Genomic DNA, 18,149 nt, shown 5'->3' on the forward strand with positions numbered 1-18,149 from the left:
GGGCCTGTGACTGGGTGAACGAGGGCACCAGCTGCACGTACGTTGTGTGACTATGGGCATACATGTGTGAGGGGGTATGTCGAAGTGTGTGAAAGAATAGGGAAATACACATATGTGTGTGTTTCTGCACACCTGGGGGATTGTGTATACGTGCATGCGTTGTTTCGCTGTAGGTGCACTGTAGCTATGTAAATGGACATTGTGTATATGCACACGAGGGTTTGTATACTGCTGTGTTTATCAGGACCGTGTCCTCACATGAATCCATGCACATACGTGTTTACACTGGATAGACACGTGTGCAAGGGACATATTACATGACAGGCTCCGAGTGTCATCTCGAAGCTGCGGTCCCCCCTTGCATGCTGTGTTGGCATGCAGTCATGTGTGCATACCATGCAGCTGTGATAAATAGGTGTCTGTGTGAGCAAATGTGCTTGTATGTGTGGACCTGTAGGTGCAATCGTAATATAATTGGGTGCCTGTGATCTTTGCGTAGTTGCATGTGTAAGCTGTACTGATGCGTGCGTGTGAGTGAAAGGCTTGCAAATGAATGTGGGGCAGGCATCTTTCCAGGTCTCTGACTGGGTGCATTTGTGTGTTTGTGTCATGTATTTGCACCATCACCCTCTTCTGCTTCCCCCTCATCTAATTTACATTCCAGGGGAAGGCTGGGCAGCCAGGTCTGGAAGGAGAGCGGGGACCACCAGTAAGAAAATGGGGGCAGGGCTGGAAGGAGGGGCTACGAGAGGAGAAGTGGGCGGGAAGAGGGTTTGGGTTACTTCAGGTAGTCATGGTGGGGGGACCCAGAGGACTCATCCTCATCTCCTAGGCTCGTCTACCCTCTCACTTCCAATGTTTGCTTCTTTTCTATTCAGGGCTCCCGTGGAGAGAGGGGGCAACCAGGTGCCACAGGGCAACCGGGCCCCAAGGTATGGGGTGGGTGGGAGGTCAGGCCCCCCAAGCAGGCCCTCTGCCCCGGGCTCACCAAGTCCCACCCAATACCTCCTCGTTGAGTTCGTTCTGCAGCCTGAGTCTCATTCATTCCATCCTAGGGTGATGTGGGCCAGGACGGAGCCCCTGGGTTCCCTGGAGAAAAGGTGAGTGAGTGAGTGAGTGAGTGTGTGTGTGTGTGTGTGTGTGATTCTGGGTAGGAGACAAGCCCAGAAGGTGGGGAGACATTATAATGCAGAAAAAGCACAGCCTCTGAAGTCAGAGAGCTGTGAGTTCAAGTCTTAGCTCTGCCATTCACCTGCGGTGTGACCTTGGGTGAGTCACTTAACCTCTCTGTGCCTCAGTTTCCAACTCTATCAAATGGGAATAACCACAGTCCCCATCCCAAAGGGCTGCAGTGGTGAATGAAATGACTTCCTGTGCATAGAATGCTTGACCCCATGCCTGGCCTGCAGGAAGCACCCAACATGCTGTTGTCATTATGTGGGACTCAGGGGCAGGCGGGAGGGATGAGTGAATGATTTCTGCTTCCATTTCAGGGCCTCCCAGGTCTGCAAGGCCCTCCTGGGTTCTCTGGACCAAAGGGTCCCCCTGTAAGTGAGCTCACCCTGCTGGAGGGAAGGGGGAGCCAGGCAGTGGGGGGACTCCTTGTTTGTGCCTCAACTCTCTCCCACCTTGTCCCTCAGGGCCCCCAAGGGAAAGACGGGCAACGTGGGCACCCTGGACCTAGAGGAGAATTGGTGAGAAACCCTTTGACCTCTGGCCCATGACCCCATTAGGCTCTCCATTTCTTCCCCTCCATGACACCTCCATTTTGTTTTTGTTTTTGTTTTTTTTTCATGACACCTCCTCTTAATGTTTCTCCTCAGGGCTTCCAAGGTCAGACAGGCCCACCTGGACCAGCTGGTGTCGTGGGTCCTCAGGTCAGAGTGGACCCCACAGGTCTCCCTAGTTTTGCACCAGTTCGGGGATATTTGGGGGAGGGGGAGGTGATCTCAGGCAGACCCCCACCCCAGGCCACCTCCATTCAAGATGAGCCTTCTTCCTCTCCAGGGAAAGACGGGAGAAGCAGGGCCTCTGGGTGAGAGGGGGCCCCCAGGCCCCCCTGGATCTCCTGGTGAACAAGGTCTTCCGGGCCTGGAAGGCAGAGAGGGGGCCAAGGTGAGACCCTGCCCCACGGGAGATCTCATCAAGTGACCCCAAAGGTCCCTCAACATCCCCACGGCACCTCCAGGCTCAGAATCAACACCATGGGGCAGGGGGCCCAGACTCACAGATTGAGGGGAGATGCCCTCTTCTCTGGAGTCTGACCTCCCTCTTCTGCACTCCTCCAGGGGGACCTGGGACCACTGGGACCCTTTGGGAAGGAAGGGCCACCTGGACACAGGGGCTTCCCTGGTCCCCAAGGAGCCCCCGGGGACCCAGTGAGTATCATTTGAAGCCCCTCCTGAATGTGCCTGGCTGGGCTGTGAAGCAGAGGAGGAAAGGGGGGCCCAGGGGAGGGGCAAATGTGATAGTAAAGTAATGGCTGCAGGAGGGACAGATCCCTGAACCTCAGTGGCCGGGAAGCGGGTGGGAACTCTGAGCCCCCCAGAGTGAAGACAGGACCCAGGGGCACCCCTGGGAGTCTCTCGACTGTGAATCATCTCCTCCTCAGGGACCTACTGGTTTGAAGGGTGACAAGGGCCCCCCCGGCCCCGTCGGGGCTAACGTAAGTGTAAACCCGTCTGCTGTGTGGCAGGCAGGGTGCAGGGGTCTCAGGGTTTCTGGGAAGCTGGGTATTGTCCTCATCAAGTCTGTTATTTGGGGAGCCAAACAGGTCGGGGTCACGGCCAACTCTGCCGCTCACTGGCTGGGCAGTCGTGTCACTGCGCGAGCTTCCGTTTCTATGTCTGTAAAATAGTCCCATCTCCTAGATGATCGTAAATCTCAGTGAGATGATCCGTTGGGCACATACTTACCTGCGTAGCAGACATCAGCGTTTAAAAACCTTCTTTCAAAAACAAACAAACAAACAAAACCCTTCTTTCTCCTGGAGTTTACTACAATCTAGCCAGGGAGATAGGGATCCGACGCGATGAATGCCACGAGGCAAAATAGCGCAGAGTAAAGGGGAGAAGGGGAGAGCCGTTGAAACAGGCAGGCCAGGGAAGGCCTCCTGAGAAGGTGACATTTGAGCTGAGACCTGAAGGCGGTGAGGGAGGAGCCATGTGGGTGTCTGGGCGGAAGAGTGTGCCAGGCGGAGGGAACGGCATGTGCAAAGTCCTGAGGCTGGAGGAAGCAGTGAGCAGGGCCGTGTGGCTGGAGGGGAGTGAGCCTAGGGTGAGTGGGAGGAGATGAGAGCATAGTCGTGCAGGACCTTGTGGGCTGCCAGGAAAACCTTTTTTTCAACAAGTGGGGTGGGATCCCCAGAGGGATGTGGGCAGGGAGGGAGGGGAGGCACGTGCGCTGACTCAGGTGTTCACAGCGCCCTCTGGCTGCTGTCTGGGGGAATAGATTGGATGTGCTGGTAACCACCTAACTCAGGGCCTGACTGCTTGAAAACCCTCCAATAAATGAGAATTACCACTGCTGCTATTATCCCTGACCCTTCACCCCTGTTTTCAGGGCTCCCCTGGGGAGCGCGGTCCTGTAGGCCCAGCAGGGGGCATTGGGCTTCCTGGCCAAAGTGGAGGCCAAGGTCCTGTTGGCCCTGCAGGCGAGAAGGGGTACCCGGTAAGTGCCTGCCCCCCATCCCCCAGGCATCCCCCAGACCCAGCCCTCTACATATCAAGAGCTCATTTCTGCCGTGGCCCAACATACCCCTTTCCACTCCGCCCATCAGGGTGAACGCGGCCCCCCTGGTCCCACTGGCAAAGACGGGATCCCAGGGCCCCTGGGGCTTCCTGGATCCCCTGGAGCTGTGGGGCCTTCTGGCGAGGAAGGGGACAAGGTGAGAGAGAGTTCATGGAAGGGGAGGGGCTGGGGGGAGGATGGGGGTAGAGGGAGGCATGATCCTCCCTCATCCTGTTTCCTCTGCAGGGAGAAGTGGGAGACCCAGGTCACAAAGGCAGCAAAGGCGATAAGGGGGATGCGGTGAGTGGGGGGCCCCAGTGAGGGGGGTGGTCCTCGGGGAGGGGAGAGGGATGTGGAGGATGGCCAGGGGGAGGCCACGGAGCTTCCTGCCTTCATGAGACCCATCTTGACACCTGCAAGTAACAGAAACCACTCAGGCTACCTGGAATAAAGGGGCTAACTGCACCCCCAGCTTCCCTCCGGAAATTCAGCCGCAGCGCCCAGCGTCAGGGAGCCAGCTCAGTCCCTGGGTCCTGGTGGGACTTTTGGGCAAACGTTCTGATGGGCCAAACTTAGGACACATGCTCTGTCTGGTCCCATGAGTTGGTAGCTAGGAAGACAGGGTTGGGGGAGGGAAATGCAGCTTCTTTGTGGGGGGAGTGGACAGGGGTGCAGTGATTGACATCTCTAGTGTTTCCAGCCCCCCAATCTTGAACCTGAGGGGTTTTGGGGTTTTTTTTTGCGGTACGTGGGCCTCTCACTGTTGCGGCCTCTCCCGTTGCGGAGCACAGGCTCCAGACGCGCAGGCCCAGCGGCTATGGCTCACGGGCCCAGCCGCTCCGTGGCACGTGGGATCCTCCCGGACCAGGGCATGAACCTGTGTCCCCTGCATCGGCAGGCGGACTCTCAACCACTGCGCCACCAGGGAAGCTCCTGAGGGGTTTTTGACTCTGTTCCCTCCTCCAGGGCCCACCTGGACCAACAGGGATACGGGGTCTTGTGGGACACCCAGGCTCCCCGGTGAGTGATCCCCGTTTTGTGGCCATCCCCTGGATCCCCAGTGGGAAGGGACAGTGTTCTCCATGGTGACTCAGGCCCAAACTCAGCCCTGACACTGACCTACCCCTCCATGCCAACACTCAATATGAACTCACCCCAGAATCTGACTCAATCCTGACCTCAACCCCTGAACCCCATCACAGCCCTAATCTCAACACTGCTTGTGACCTTAACCTCAATCCCATCTCAGACCTGACCTTCACATCCAACAGTAGCCGAACCTGACCCAGTCTTACCCTTAACCCCAGTCCTGACCCACCCTCCAATGCCGACCCCAAACCTGGGCTCAAACTCTGATTCTACCTTGGCCCTAACCTCAAACCCTACCCTACATCTCAACCCCATCTGGACCTTCCCCTCATCACCTTAACTGACCTCAACTTGACCCTGACTCACCACCCAATGCAAAGTTTTTAGAAAAACTTTGACTCAACCCTTGACTTCATTGCTCATCTCTGATGCTTAACCTGCATCCCCAACTTCAAACCCAGTCCTGACCCTCTCCAAACTGAATCCCAACCCTGAGCCTCAATCCTGACTTTGACCTTGACCCTCTCTCCGACCCCTGACACAGACCCTAACTGTGCCTTGCCCTGTCCTCCCCCCAGGGGGCAGATGGGGCTCAGGGACGCCGGGGACCTCCAGGCCTCTTTGGGCAGAAAGGAGATGATGGAGTGAGAGGCTTCATGGGGGTGATTGGCCCCCCTGGCCTGCAGGTAGGTGTCTGAGTTTGGGGATACAGCCTCTGGTCCTTCCCACTTTGTGCCCCAAGTTTTCTTCTTTGTTCCACAGGGGATGCCAGGCCCTCCTGGAGAAAAGGGGGAAGTTGGAGACGTAGGGTCCATGGTATGGACAATGGGGGAAAATGGGGTTGTGGTGGTAGGGCGGGGGTGGCCATTAAACCAATTTGGGGGGTCACAGGTCACATTGTCATTTTAAGGGTCATGTGGGCCACCAGCATCAAGGGTGGTGTTTGTGATTAGTGGAGCTTTGAAGGACCATGGGGTCACCGGATGCTCTTCTGACTGTCCCACAGGGTCCCCATGGAGCTCCAGGCCCTCGGGGTCCCCCGGGCCCCAGCGGATCAGAGGTGAGGACTCTGGGGGAGGGCAGGATGCCTCAGAGGTGAGGACATAGCTTTCCCAAGAAGGGGCTGTTGGGATTGCACAGTCCCAGCTGTACCCCTTGCTGTCTCTCCAGGGTCCTCCAGGGCTGCCTGGGGGAGTTGGTCAGCCTGGAGCAGTGGGCGAGAAGGTGAGAGAGAGAGAGAACCGGAGTCTGCCTGGGGTGGGGAGGCACAACCAGTCCTGCCTGGGGGTGGCTGCCAGGATGGGAACTCTCCTCACCTTCACTTTGCCTCCTGCAGGGTGAGCCAGGGGAGCCTGGAGACCCGGGACCCCCAGGAATCCCAGGCATCCCTGTGAGTGACCTTTGTCCAGTGTCCCTGCACCCATCTCAGGGAATCCCTGACCCCTGGGCATCTAGGGTCACCATGACCTCTGCAGCCCTAGGTCACCCACTGACCCAGGACCTACAGGCATCCCCTGTTATCTTGATGACAGAGCCCTGAACGGTATCAGGGTTGCTACACAAAGTTCTCTAGGTTGTACACTGCACAAGGGTGTAGGGCTGAGGAGGCAGGTGGGGCTCAGATCTAAACCACAAGCCCTGGCTTGGGGATGAGTTGCCCAGAGGGGATCCCTTTTCTGATTCACTCCAGGGTGGCACATGGGCTAGCCCAAATTTGCCCATGACCTCTGGGCAACTGGACCATCCTGACCCCTGACTCCTATAAATCCTAGATTCCTCTGACCTCTGACCCTTGGGCAGTCTAGGCTACTCTGACCCCTAACCCCAGGAAAGCCCCAGGCCAGCCAGATTCCCGAGTCCAGGTATGCTAACCCTTGACCCCTGGAGAGGCCAGGCACCTCTGAACTCTGTTTCTGAAAAGGGGCCCAAGGGAGAAATTGGTGAAAAGGGGGATGCAGGCCCATCTGGGGCAGCTGGACCGCCGGGCAAGAAAGGCCCCCCTGGAGAAGATGGAGCAAAAGGGAACGTGGTGAGTCCTGGGGGACATGGAGGGAGAGACTCGGGGAGGAGCACGTGTGTCACCTTGAACCTGTTCCCCAACGTCCAGCTGGGGGGGGGGGTCCCATCCTCCAGTGTGCTGATTCCACAAGCAACCCGGAACATGGCTGAGTAAATGAATGATTGAATGAAAGAATGAGTCAATATAAAAATGGAGTGGTTATATGTCATTGCAGTAGGGGAAACTTGATTCCACACTGAGTTGTTCTAACAATGCTGGGAAGGTCAAGGTTGAGACTCATGCTGGGTCAGAGTTGGCTGATGAAGGATTTGCCATCAGGGCAGAGGTGGAGCCCCTCCCACCATGGTGATGGGGCTCGGGGTTGGGATGGAGGACAGCAAGGAGCTTCGGGGTCTGAGGGACCTTGACTTGAATCTTACCACCCCACCACTCGCCGAGTCCTTTCTCTGAGGTCAGTTCTGTCTGTGAGTCCCAAGCCTAGAGGATGCAGTGAGATGATGCATGCAACATACTTAGCTCACATTAAACACGAGAATGTTCCTTCTACCAGGGCTGGGATTCTGTGTTTTGTTCACCAGTGTATCCCAGCAACCAGAGCTGTGCCTGGGCACAGTTAAATGAATGAATGAATGAACGCTCCATCATTCAGAGATATAATTATCCATCATTCTGTGTTCCAGGGCCTCACAGGGCTCCCAGGAGACCTAGGCCTCCCCGGAGACCCTGGGGTTTCGGTGAGTGTGACCCCTCCTTACTCGAAAGCCTAGCATATTCCCTATTCTGTTCCCATCTCCACAACACCCCCACAGACCTGGGCAAGGTCGATGGAGGAAATAACCTTCACATTCCTCCAAACCTCACCCCTAAATTCTCATGTACCCCCATGACCCCTTCCGACTTTGTTCCTTCCACCACAGGGTCAAGACGGCCCCCCAGGGGAGAAGGGAGACCCTGGAGATGTGGGGGGACTGGTGAGTAGGGGAACAGAGGATGTGGTGCGTGAAGAGGGGGGTTGGGGCTGGTGGGTGGGTGAACTGGGGGGTCAGGAGAGTGGGTTAATGAGGTACCCAGGGCTCTTGTAGATGCACCTGCTTTGCCTCTCTGGGTCCTCGCCGTGAATGTGAGTAGTTTGAGGGTAGAGGCGGGAGATGGCTGGTGCCGGGTGACATGTGGGGAAGGCTGTCTTCACATCAAAGGCATCCTGATGGGGACGTATGTATACGTATAACTGATTCACTCTGTTATAAAGCAGAAACTAACACACCATTGTAAAGCAATTCTACTCCAATAAAGATGTTTAAAAAAAAATAAAAAGGCATCCTGAAACCATCATCCTCAACTACCCTGCTGGTTATAATCTCCAGGGTCCACCTGGTGCTTCTGGGGAACCCGGTCCCTCTGGGCCCCCTGGCAAAAGGGTGAGTGATGAGTACCCCACCACCACCTCCTGGCTGCCCTGGCTCCAACTTTGTTCCATTCACTCTCACAGCCCCCCGCTCCCCCCTACAAAACCCCCACTCATCCCCGAGCACCCACTCACCTCACAGCTCCCCACTCATACTTTCTCCCCTAAGGGTCCTTCTGGTCGCACGGGTCGAGAAGGCAGAGAAGGGGAGAAAGGTACCAAGGTGAGTGCCCCCTGCCAAGGGGTGGGGGGGCCTTGTCCTGACCTGTCAGCCAACAGTTGGGCCATCAGAATGGGGAGAGGCCTGGGACACCACGGGTGCTCCAGTTCCGACCCCTCCCTGCTGGTTCTTGGCTGGGGGGTCGGGAGGCAGCCACCCCCTGACTCTCTCTGCCCCCTCCCTTGCCCCTGTGCTTTTCAGGGGGAACCAGGTCCTGACGGGCCCCCAGGGAGGACAGGCCCAGTGGGGACTCGAGGGCCCCCTGGGCGTGTCGGGCCTGAGGGTCTTCGAGGGATCCCCGGCCCTGTGGTGAGTGGGGTGGGAACAGGGACAGGGCGGCGGGGGGGATCCTGCCTTCCTTATGTGCTCCCATCTTGTAATTTCTCACCATAGTTAGAAGGAGCCGACCTTGGTGGGCAGCGGGACATCCACACTGAGTTCTGACAGAGTTCAGCCCCCCATGTTCTGCTTTGCCCTAGGGTGAAGCAGGCCTGCTGGGACCTCCTGGACAGTTGGGCCCTCCTGGCCCCCTGGTAAGCGACTTCTTCGTCCCTGAGGTCCCAGCACTGGGAACCACACTGGGCATGGGTGCTGACGCTGCAGACTGACCACTCATTGACTAGCCATCTGATGGTCAACCCTGACCCTCTATACTAAGCATCTCTTCCGATCACTCATCTCAATGGTCTACACTGACCGTCCACACTGGCCCTCTATCTTGATGGTCTACATTGACCAAACAGACCACCTATCTTAATAGCCTACACTGACCATCTACATTGATATTGACCACGGACCATCCAAGTTGGCCGTGCTCCAACAAGCCCCTTCATTCATCTCTCATCATCCCTCCTCTTTCTTGACCATCATCCCCATGACCACTTCCCTGGTAATTCCATTTGAAACCTGGGTAATTTCCCATTTGACCATCCCCCAATCACTCACATGGACCTCGAGGCTTTCTGTCTGAGACTCACCAGCTGACCCTAACTCTTCTTCCAGGGGCCCTCTGGCCTCCCAGGGCTGAAGGGAGATGCTGGCCTCAAGGGGGAAAAGGTAAGGATACCTCCTTCCATTATTCTCCTCCCCCACTTAACCCCGCTCTCCTCCACCCTTACCTCCCTCTGTAGCCAGAGGGCTAGGAGATTGGAGTCTCCTCTACTACTCCAAGGCTCTAGGAGAAAAATCTCCCAATCCCCCGCCCACACTTCTTCCCCAACATGTGCCTCTTTTATCCTCCAGGGCCACATCGGATTAATTGGTCTCGTTGGCCCCCCTGGGGAGGCTGGTGAGAAAGGGGATCAGGGTTTGCCAGGAGTGCAAGGCCCCCCTGGCCTCCAGGGAGAACCTGTGAGTGTGTGTCCTGCCTCGAGTGGGAAGATTGTGTTCAGAGGGTGGTGGGAAGTCAGAAGTGGGGCTTGTTTGGAGACTGTGGGTATGGGGATTTGGGAAGCCTGGGTCTAGAATGATAGGGGTTGTGTCTGGAGAAAATGGGGGGCTCTCTCTGGGGACTTGAAGCTTGAAGTCTGCATCTGGGGTTTGGGGTCTTCTTTGGAGGGAACTGGAAGCCTGTCTGGGGGATGTGTCTGGACCATAGGGATGAACCTTATCAATGATGACTCTGACGTCCTTTCTCCAGGGTTCCCCTGGTCCCATCGGCTCTCTGGGCCACCCTGGACCCCGAGGTGTGGTGGTGAGTATGAGGGATTTGTGGGGTGGGGTCACCTTGTTGGGCCAGCCAGGACTCCGGCTCTCCCTGTCTCTACCCCACAGGGTCCTCCAGGACAGAAAGGTTCAAAGGGGTCCCTGGTGAGTACTCACTGTTCCCTTGGGCTCCCACACCCCAGCCCCCTTCAACTGCGCTAGAACGCTCAGGGCCTTTGCATTCATTCATTTATTTATTCAGTCAGTCAGGCATTCAACAAGTATTTCTTCAACACCTGCCATTGTATTTTTTTTTTAACATCTTTATTGGGGTATAATTGCTTTACAATGGTGTGTTAGTTTCTGCTTTATAACAAAGTGAATCAGTTATACATCTACATATGTTCCCATATGTCTTCCCTCTTGCGTCTCCCTCCCTCCCACCCTCCCTATCCCACCCCTCCAGGCTGTCACAAAGCACGGAGCCAATATCCCTGTGCCATGCGACTGCTTCCCACTAGCTCTCTACCTTACCTACCATTGTATTTTGTCAAATCTAAGATGCCATCCATTGTAAGATGAGCCATTGTTTTATAAACTGCTATGGAAGAAAACAGTTCTACCAAGTAAACTATGACTTGTCACAGATGATGACTTCAGAGGTGTTCACATATAGAAAGAAAATGTGCAGTTTATGCTTGGTGCTGCAAATTGCATGTCCTTACCCCCAGTGCTGTGTGTGTGTGTGTGTGTGTGTGTGTGTGTGTGTTGGCAGGCAGCGGTCTCCATAGACAGAGTTCACACCCAAATGACTTCTCCCTACAGGGATCCCAAGGTCCCCGCGGAGACACTGGACCCCCAGGTCCCCCCGGCCCCCAGGTGAGTTACCCAGGGACTATGTCGGAGTGTGTCCCCCTTGGGTCCCTCAGTGCCCAGAACTGGGCGGAACACCAGGTGTTCAGGGGGTGCAGGTGGGGTGGGAGGTGGGCCCAAAAGCTGAAGGAGGATCTGGGCTGTGTGTAGGGCGTTGGGGGGGACATCCATGGGGGCTCTGACAGTATCTCTTATGTCCATCTCTCCTGGCCTTTCTCTGTCTCTATCTCAAACACTTGTTTCACTATTTTATCTTTGTTTCTCTCTTCCGGGCGCACCCTCTCTCTGTCTCTCTCTGTCCTTGTCTCTCTCTCTCTCCTTTGCCTGACTTTGTGGTTTTGTCTCTTTTTATCCTCTCTCCACTTCGGCCTCTCCCCATCTCTGAGCCCTTCTGTCTCTCTCCTTCCCGTGTCTCTGTTTCTGACTGTCTATCTCCCCTTGTCCCTGTCTCTATCTCTCCCTCCCCTTTCTCCTCTCCCCCTACCCCTGTGTCTTTCTGCCCCCCACGTCTTTCATTTCTGCCCCTCTCTCTCCCTGTCTCTTCCTCCTGCGTCTCTGATCTCCTCCTCTCCTCCATCCCCACCTCCGCCCAGGGTCCATCTGCGCAGCTGCACGGGCTGCGCCGGCGCCGGCGCTCGGTCCCGAGCCCGGGAGTCCCGGAGGGCGGCCTGGAGGAGGTGCTGGCCTCGATCACGTCGCTGAGCTTCGAACTGGAGCAGCTGCGACGCCCTCCGGGCACGGCTGAGAACCCGGGCCTCGTGTGCAGCGAGTTGCACCGCAACCACCCGCATTTGCTCGACGGTGAGGTTCCGTCTCTCCCCCGGTGGGCGGGGAGCCTCGGGGTCCGCCCGGCTCATCCGCCCTACCTGGCTCTGCGGCAGGGGAATACTGGATTGACCCCAATCAGGGCTGCGCGCGGGATGCGCTCAGGGTTTTCTGCAACTTCACGGCGGGAGGAGAGACCTGCCTTTACCCAGACAAGAAGTTTGAGACCGTGAGTACCTCTGGGGGTGAAGTGGGAGGTGGTGGTGGTGGAAGGAGGGACCAGACTCTGGAAACCATTTCATTCATACCCTGTCCACACACACACACACACACACACCAGGCGTTGACTGGGACTTTATTTTTCCTTCAACTAACATCTATTGAGCACCTACTGTATGCCAACTCCTTGAAATGCTGGGATTACAGCAGAGAATCCAAAAAAAAAACTGCTTTGCTTTTATGGAGCTCATTTTCTATGGGGAAAGACAGATAAGAAAATCTAGTAAAGAAATCAATAACGATGGAGAACCTTGAAATAGCAGGTATGTATGCCAGCCCTAAGCGCTTGGCTGCATTAACAACCACCAATGTGGCCATCCTGTTATCATCCCTAAAATAGGTCACCAACAAGAACCTACTGTGTAGCACAGGGAACTATACTCAATATTTTGTAATAACTTATAAGGAGAAAGAATCTGAAAAAAAAGATATGTATGTATGTATAACTGAATCACTTTTCTGTAACCTGAAACTAACACAACATTGTAAATCAACTATACTTCAATTAAAAAAATAAAATTCTGTTATCATCCCCCAGACAGGGAAACTGAGGCACAGAGAGGGACAAGATTACCCACGACAGTCTGGCTCTTGTCCCAGCCCTTAACCTTGCTCTATTGTGCCCTAACCTGCTGTCTTATAGGCCCCATGGGCTCACTGCCCTCCACCTGGTTCCCCAGAAATCCTGGGGTTCTCCATCGGGGAGCCCTGAGCCTAACAGCCTGTGACACCAAGCCCCAGGCTTGGCTATAGAGGGCAGTGGGTGTGCAGTGAGCTTCTGGACCCTGGACTGCTCAGACTGCAATCCAGATCTGTCACCTCAGTTTTTTCATCTGTAAAGTGGGGTTCAAGAAAGTATCTACCTCATAGGGTGGTTGTGCCATTGAGGCGCCAATGAACATATCAGGGGACACTGAATGAACACTGACTATGTGCGTCACTGTGTTAATACCTCTACTGCAGGGAAAACACATTGTAAGCTCAGGGCCTGCAAAAGTGCCCAATAATGTCCTTCTTATTTATTCTTATTTTTTACTGGTCAGAGCCCTGGTTTAGTGGGAACTCAGATACCCTAGTGGATGCAAATTTAGACGAGCTCACCCCCCACCCAATTTATGGGGGCTTGAGGTCAGGGCTTGATCTCTAAACAGTTGCTGACACCTGAAGCCTGATCTCTCACCAGCTCATCTTCCTTCTGCCCAGAGAGAGGCTGGGGCAGGGAGTGAGGAACACTCTTGGTTTGGGTTCCCCAGACACAGACCCTGAGATGAGGGTTTGACAAGGGCAAATCATTTATTTAGGAGGTGATCCCAGGAGGGGTAAGTGAGAGGGGCCAGGGGAGGCAGCCAATAAGGGGTGTGCTGTTAAAACATCACCGTTGGACACCCAAGGCTCAGTTCCACTGGGGACTTCCAGGAGACAGTGTAGGGTAGGCTCCTGGGAGCTGTCCCCCACCTCGGGGAGAGGGAGCCGGGGCATTTATCCACCAGCTCTCATCAATCATTGGTGGAGGCTGCCTCAGAAGGCGGGAACACCCAGCCTCTTGGGTCTGTCCTGTGTACCAGCCAAGTTCAGTCCAACAGTCAGAGAACAGACTGAGAGTCCCTGATAATTACAGTCAGTAGCTTTCATTGTGGGGAGGTAAATGCAGAAAGGACATGGTGGCCCCCTGGGGCACCTGCTACACCGTCCCCTCCACTCCCCAGGTGAAACTGGCCTCCTGGTCCAGAGAAAAGCTGGGAAGCTGGTATAGCACATTCCGTCGAGGGAAGAAGGTGAGTTGCCCTGGAGGCCAAGGTGGGGATGGTATAAAAATTGGTGGGAACCAGCATGGGAATTGGAGGAGGTGAGATGAAAAGGATAGACTCACTTTGCCTCTTGATGATCACAGCATCAGATGTATGATAGGGCAAAGCACAGGTCATGGTGGCGATCCAGAGGCAGTGCTGGAAGGACCTGAAGGCTTCCTGGTAGAAGTCACAGCTCAGCTGAGGTCTAAGGAATAAGTTGGGTTGCAAGTTTGGGAGGACAAGGAATAGTGTTCCAGGCAGATGGAACAGGATATATGAAGGCTCAGAGTCAAGAGAGGGCCTGGTAAATTTAAAGAAAAGGTGACTTGCTCTGCTCTAGAGAGTGTGAGGGGGAATGTGGTAGGAGAAGAGGCTGGGGAGGTGGGTGTGAGCTAGGCCCACTTCCTCAGAAAGATCTATGAGCAGTAGGGAGCCATGGAATGTTTTTAAGTGAGGGAGGCACCGAGATTAAATCTCTGTGATAGAAAAATGCCTCTGAGCTGGTGGAGGTGGTGATGGGGAACTTGGAGGCTGGGAGACCCAGAAGACTGAGGTGTTGGTCCAAGAGAGCAAGGAAGGGACCAGGCTGGAGCTGGTGCTATGGGGATGGAGAGGAGGGCATGGCTTAGAACAACCTCTGAGAGGGGAAGTCAGTACGACCTAGTAATTGATGGGATGACAAGTCAATAGGACCTAGTAACTGATGAGATGGCACGTGAATAGGACCTATCAGGTGAGTAATTGATGAGATGGAGGGGAGGGAAGAGATAGGGATGACACCCAGGTTCCTGGTTTGAGGGACTGATGTCTAGTGAGGTTCTGAGATATGTAAATGGGAAGAAGGTCAGGTTTACGGGATGGAGTGGAATCTTGGGTTCATTTGGGATTTGTTTATGTTACATATATGTGTATGCTAAACATTGGGAACATAGCAGCAAAGAAAAGTTCCTAACTTCATGAAGTTGATATTCTACTGGGAATAGGACCAAGGAAGCAGACAGACCATAACCAAGGAAACAAAGCTATAATATAATGTCAGGGAGTATCTTGGTTTGGGTTCCCCTGAAAGAGACCCTGAGGCAAAGACTCTATTGCAAGGGGCTTATCTGGGACGTGATTCCAGAAAACATCAATTGTGGAACATGAAAGGGTACAGGGAAGAGAAGGAAGCCAGGACGCGTTACCAAGCCAGTTATCTCAAGTTAATAATATATTTTATGTAACCCAATATATCCAAAATATTGTCATATCAATATAAAGATTATTGAGGCATTTTAAACTTTCCCCCTCTGAGTTCTTCAGAGTCTGGTGCATATTTTATATTTATAGCACATCGTAATTTGGACACTAACTTCCCTTGGAAGTACTTAAATTGCATAAAACCTGCAGTTGAAAAAGTATATTCACATCCTCAAGTTGTTCCAAACCTCAGTTTTCTGATAAATGGATTGAAGCTCAGTTATTAGTTATAAATTAACGTTACAAGTTTTAAATTAAATAATTAAATAAAAAATTAAAATTTAAATGGATGGACCTAGAGATTAGCATACTAAGTGTAGTAGGTCAGACAGAGAAAGACAAATATATGATATCACTTACATGTGGAATCTAAAAAAATGATACAAATGAACTTATTTACAAAACAGAAATAGACTTACAGACATAGAAAACAAACTTACAGTTACCAAAGGGGAAAGGGGAGGGAGGGATAAATTAGGGCATTTGAGATTAACAGATACACACTACTATATATAAAATAGATGAACAATGAGGACCTACTGTAGAGCACAGGGAACTATATATTCAATATCTTGTAATAACCTATAATGGAAAAGAATCTGAAAAATAATATATATGAGTATATGTGTATATATATATATATACACACACATACACAAATAACTAAAACTTTTCACTGTAAATCTGAAAATAACACGACATCGTAAATCAACTATACTTCAATTTTTTTTTTTTTTTTGCGGTACGCGGGCCTCTCACTGTTGTGGCCTCTCCCGTTGCGGAGCACAGGCTCCGGACGCGCAGGCTCAGCGGCCATGGCTCACGGGCCCAGCCGCTCCGCCGCATGTGGGATCTTCCCAGACCGGGGCATGAACCCTTGTCCCCTGCATCGGCAGGCGGACTCTCAACCACTGCGCCACCAGGGAAGCCCTTATACTTCCATTTTTTAAAAATGAGTGCCAACAGAAAAAAATTAACATTTAAATAAAGTTTTGAAAACTTTCTCAGTCTCACCGGCTGCCTTTCAAGGGCTCAATGGCCACACGTGCCTAGGGGCTTGCAAGAGAACCGTGGACGACCGGTGGCTGGTGGGGCTGATAAAGATGAGGACGTGGCAGGGCGGGCAGGTCTGCGGTGGGTGGAGATCCTGAGAGGTGGGTACCTCAGAAGGAGTAGAGGCGAATGGAGCACGCTCACCTCTTCTTTGTCCCACCTCCAGTTCTCCTACGTGGATGCTGATGGGGCCCCGGTGAGTGTGGTGCAGTTGACCTTCCTGAAGTTGCTGAGTGCCACAGCCCGCCAGAGCTTCACATACTCCTGCCAGAACTCGGCCGCCTGGCTGGACGAAGCTGCAGGAGACCATGGCCGCTCTGTCAGTTTCCTTGGGACCAACGGGGAGGAGCTGTCCTTCAACCAGACGGCAGCAGCCACCATCACTGTCCCCTACGACGGCTGCAGGGTAAGGGAGGGGTGAGGGGCTGGCCAGAGCAGGGCGGGAGGCTGTGGCTACCCTCCCCCTGACTCAGCATCCGTGTCTTCCCCCGGTCAGCTCCGGAAGGGACAGACGAAGACCCTCTTCCAGTTCAGCTCTTCCCGAGTGGGATTTCTGCCCTTATGGGATGTGGCGTCCGCTGACTTTGGCCAGACGAACCAGAAATTTGGGTTTGAACTGGGCCCCGTCTGCTTTAGCAGCTGAGAGCTTCACGGGTGGGAGGGAAAATGAGGGAGCCCCAGATGGGGCACATTTGGTGCTGAGGCTTTGAAGCCATCACATTTATCGTCTCCTGGGACTGTGGAGCCAGGGGACAGTCTGCTCATCACCGTCAAACAGTATTCCTTCTCCATTCCGGGGGTCTGGAGGCTGGACTCCCCTGGCCCATGAGTCCCATTGCCCTGCACTTCACCCCGGCTGGCATAACTGTAGTCTGGCTCTGTCTCCCCTTCCTGCTCACCCGATGCTCAACTCCCTCCCCTGACCCCCATGCAATGAACTTCTAACCCAGAGCTGATGAATGCCCCCCATGCCTGCCTCGCACCCCTCAGTCAGTGCTCTCAACACCCTTTGGTGCTACCTTCCGCATAGTTAAGCACTGGATGTCTCCTGATCCCAGGCTGGGACCTCTTCACTCATTCCTATTTTCAGGTGGGTTCACAGCGAATGGACTGAAGTCAGACGACAGAGGGAAGTGGGATTTCCCTGGGCTGAGCTGTGTGTTCCCTCTGCTGCCTCAGCCCCGCTAGCTCTGAATACTGCTTCCCCCCGTATCTCCCCAAATGCACCTTGCCATGCCAGATGGTTTGGGGACCAGGATGGTGGAGGGTAAATCAGGATCCTAATGGTGCTGCCCTATTTATACCTGGGTCTGTATTAAAAGGAAAAACCCCCTCTGTTGTATATTTAATCTGCTTCTTCCTTAGGGAGGGCTGGGATATGATGAGAGAGATTCTAGCATGATCCCCAAGTCCGCCCCCCACCCCGCCCCAGGCCATAGGGCATAATTGGCATCTCAAGTCTGAGAATAAACCAGTGAACTGTGTCCCTGTCTGCTTTTCATCTGACGCTGGCCATATCTCTCTTAGGGTCAGGCTCTTGTCTCACCCAAGGAATCTGCCACCACCTGTCTTAATAATTGAGTCTTTTGGTAGAGGTAGCTTTGGGGGTCGGGGAACCTAATTATAATGGGATTCACTGGAAGTGATGGGCCTGTTTATTAACTTAGGCTGCTAGAGGAAAAGTTGAAAAAATAGTCAGATCTCTAAGAGAGCAGATCTTAAATGTTCTCAGGACAAAAAAAGAAGTGGTAAATATGTGACGTGAGGGAGGTGTTAGCTAATGCTATGGTGGTAATCTTTTTGCCATATATAAGTGTATCAAATCAACATGTTATATACACTTTAAACATCTACAATGTCATATGTCTATTATATCTCAATAAAGCTGGGAAAAATTGTGAACCTATTAGGAAGACATTTAACTTTAAAAAAGAAAGTAGACAGATCTCCATGTTGACCTTGATTGGTCTTGGAATCACTGCCTGAGTTGAGGGGATGTATCAAGAGGTGACATGGAATGTGGTTTTGGTTTGAGATAAAATG

The 18,149-nt window shown here is 53.5% G+C and overlaps 1 protein-coding gene across 1 annotated transcript in view; it reads left to right on the top strand.

The window, feature by feature from the left end:
* COL5A3 (collagen type V alpha 3 chain) overlaps positions 1-17,590 on the top strand; it is a 38,267-nt gene extending 20,677 nt beyond the window's left edge. The window contains exons 33-67 of the mRNA XM_082650867.1: positions 665-709; positions 879-932; positions 1,056-1,100; positions 1,494-1,547; positions 1,641-1,694; positions 1,824-1,877; positions 2,008-2,115; positions 2,289-2,378; positions 2,612-2,665; positions 3,562-3,669; positions 3,779-3,886; positions 3,976-4,029; positions 4,696-4,749; positions 5,397-5,504; positions 5,581-5,634; positions 5,825-5,878; positions 5,989-6,042; positions 6,155-6,208; positions 6,740-6,847; positions 7,519-7,572; positions 7,756-7,809; positions 8,203-8,256; positions 8,413-8,466; positions 8,665-8,772; positions 8,943-8,996; positions 9,466-9,519; positions 9,706-9,813; positions 10,103-10,156; positions 10,237-10,272; positions 10,933-10,986; positions 11,574-11,781; positions 11,862-11,974; positions 13,731-13,799; positions 16,273-16,512; positions 16,603-17,590. Coding sequence (XP_082506993.1) covers positions 665-709; positions 879-932; positions 1,056-1,100; positions 1,494-1,547; positions 1,641-1,694; positions 1,824-1,877; positions 2,008-2,115; positions 2,289-2,378; positions 2,612-2,665; positions 3,562-3,669; positions 3,779-3,886; positions 3,976-4,029; positions 4,696-4,749; positions 5,397-5,504; positions 5,581-5,634; positions 5,825-5,878; positions 5,989-6,042; positions 6,155-6,208; positions 6,740-6,847; positions 7,519-7,572; positions 7,756-7,809; positions 8,203-8,256; positions 8,413-8,466; positions 8,665-8,772; positions 8,943-8,996; positions 9,466-9,519; positions 9,706-9,813; positions 10,103-10,156; positions 10,237-10,272; positions 10,933-10,986; positions 11,574-11,781; positions 11,862-11,974; positions 13,731-13,799; positions 16,273-16,512; positions 16,603-16,749 — 2,775 coding nt within the window. The 3' untranslated portion in view covers positions 16,750-17,590. The remainder of the gene's footprint in view (positions 1-664; positions 710-878; positions 933-1,055; positions 1,101-1,493; positions 1,548-1,640; positions 1,695-1,823; positions 1,878-2,007; positions 2,116-2,288; positions 2,379-2,611; positions 2,666-3,561; positions 3,670-3,778; positions 3,887-3,975; positions 4,030-4,695; positions 4,750-5,396; positions 5,505-5,580; positions 5,635-5,824; positions 5,879-5,988; positions 6,043-6,154; positions 6,209-6,739; positions 6,848-7,518; positions 7,573-7,755; positions 7,810-8,202; positions 8,257-8,412; positions 8,467-8,664; positions 8,773-8,942; positions 8,997-9,465; positions 9,520-9,705; positions 9,814-10,102; positions 10,157-10,236; positions 10,273-10,932; positions 10,987-11,573; positions 11,782-11,861; positions 11,975-13,730; positions 13,800-16,272; positions 16,513-16,602) is intronic.
* Positions 17,591-18,149: the final 559 nt, after the last annotated feature.

The sequence above is a fragment of the Grampus griseus genome, assembly GCF_964374135.1.
Source record: "Grampus griseus genome assembly, chromosome: 3".
Classification (NCBI taxonomy): domain Eukaryota; kingdom Metazoa; phylum Chordata; class Mammalia; order Artiodactyla; family Delphinidae; genus Grampus; species Grampus griseus.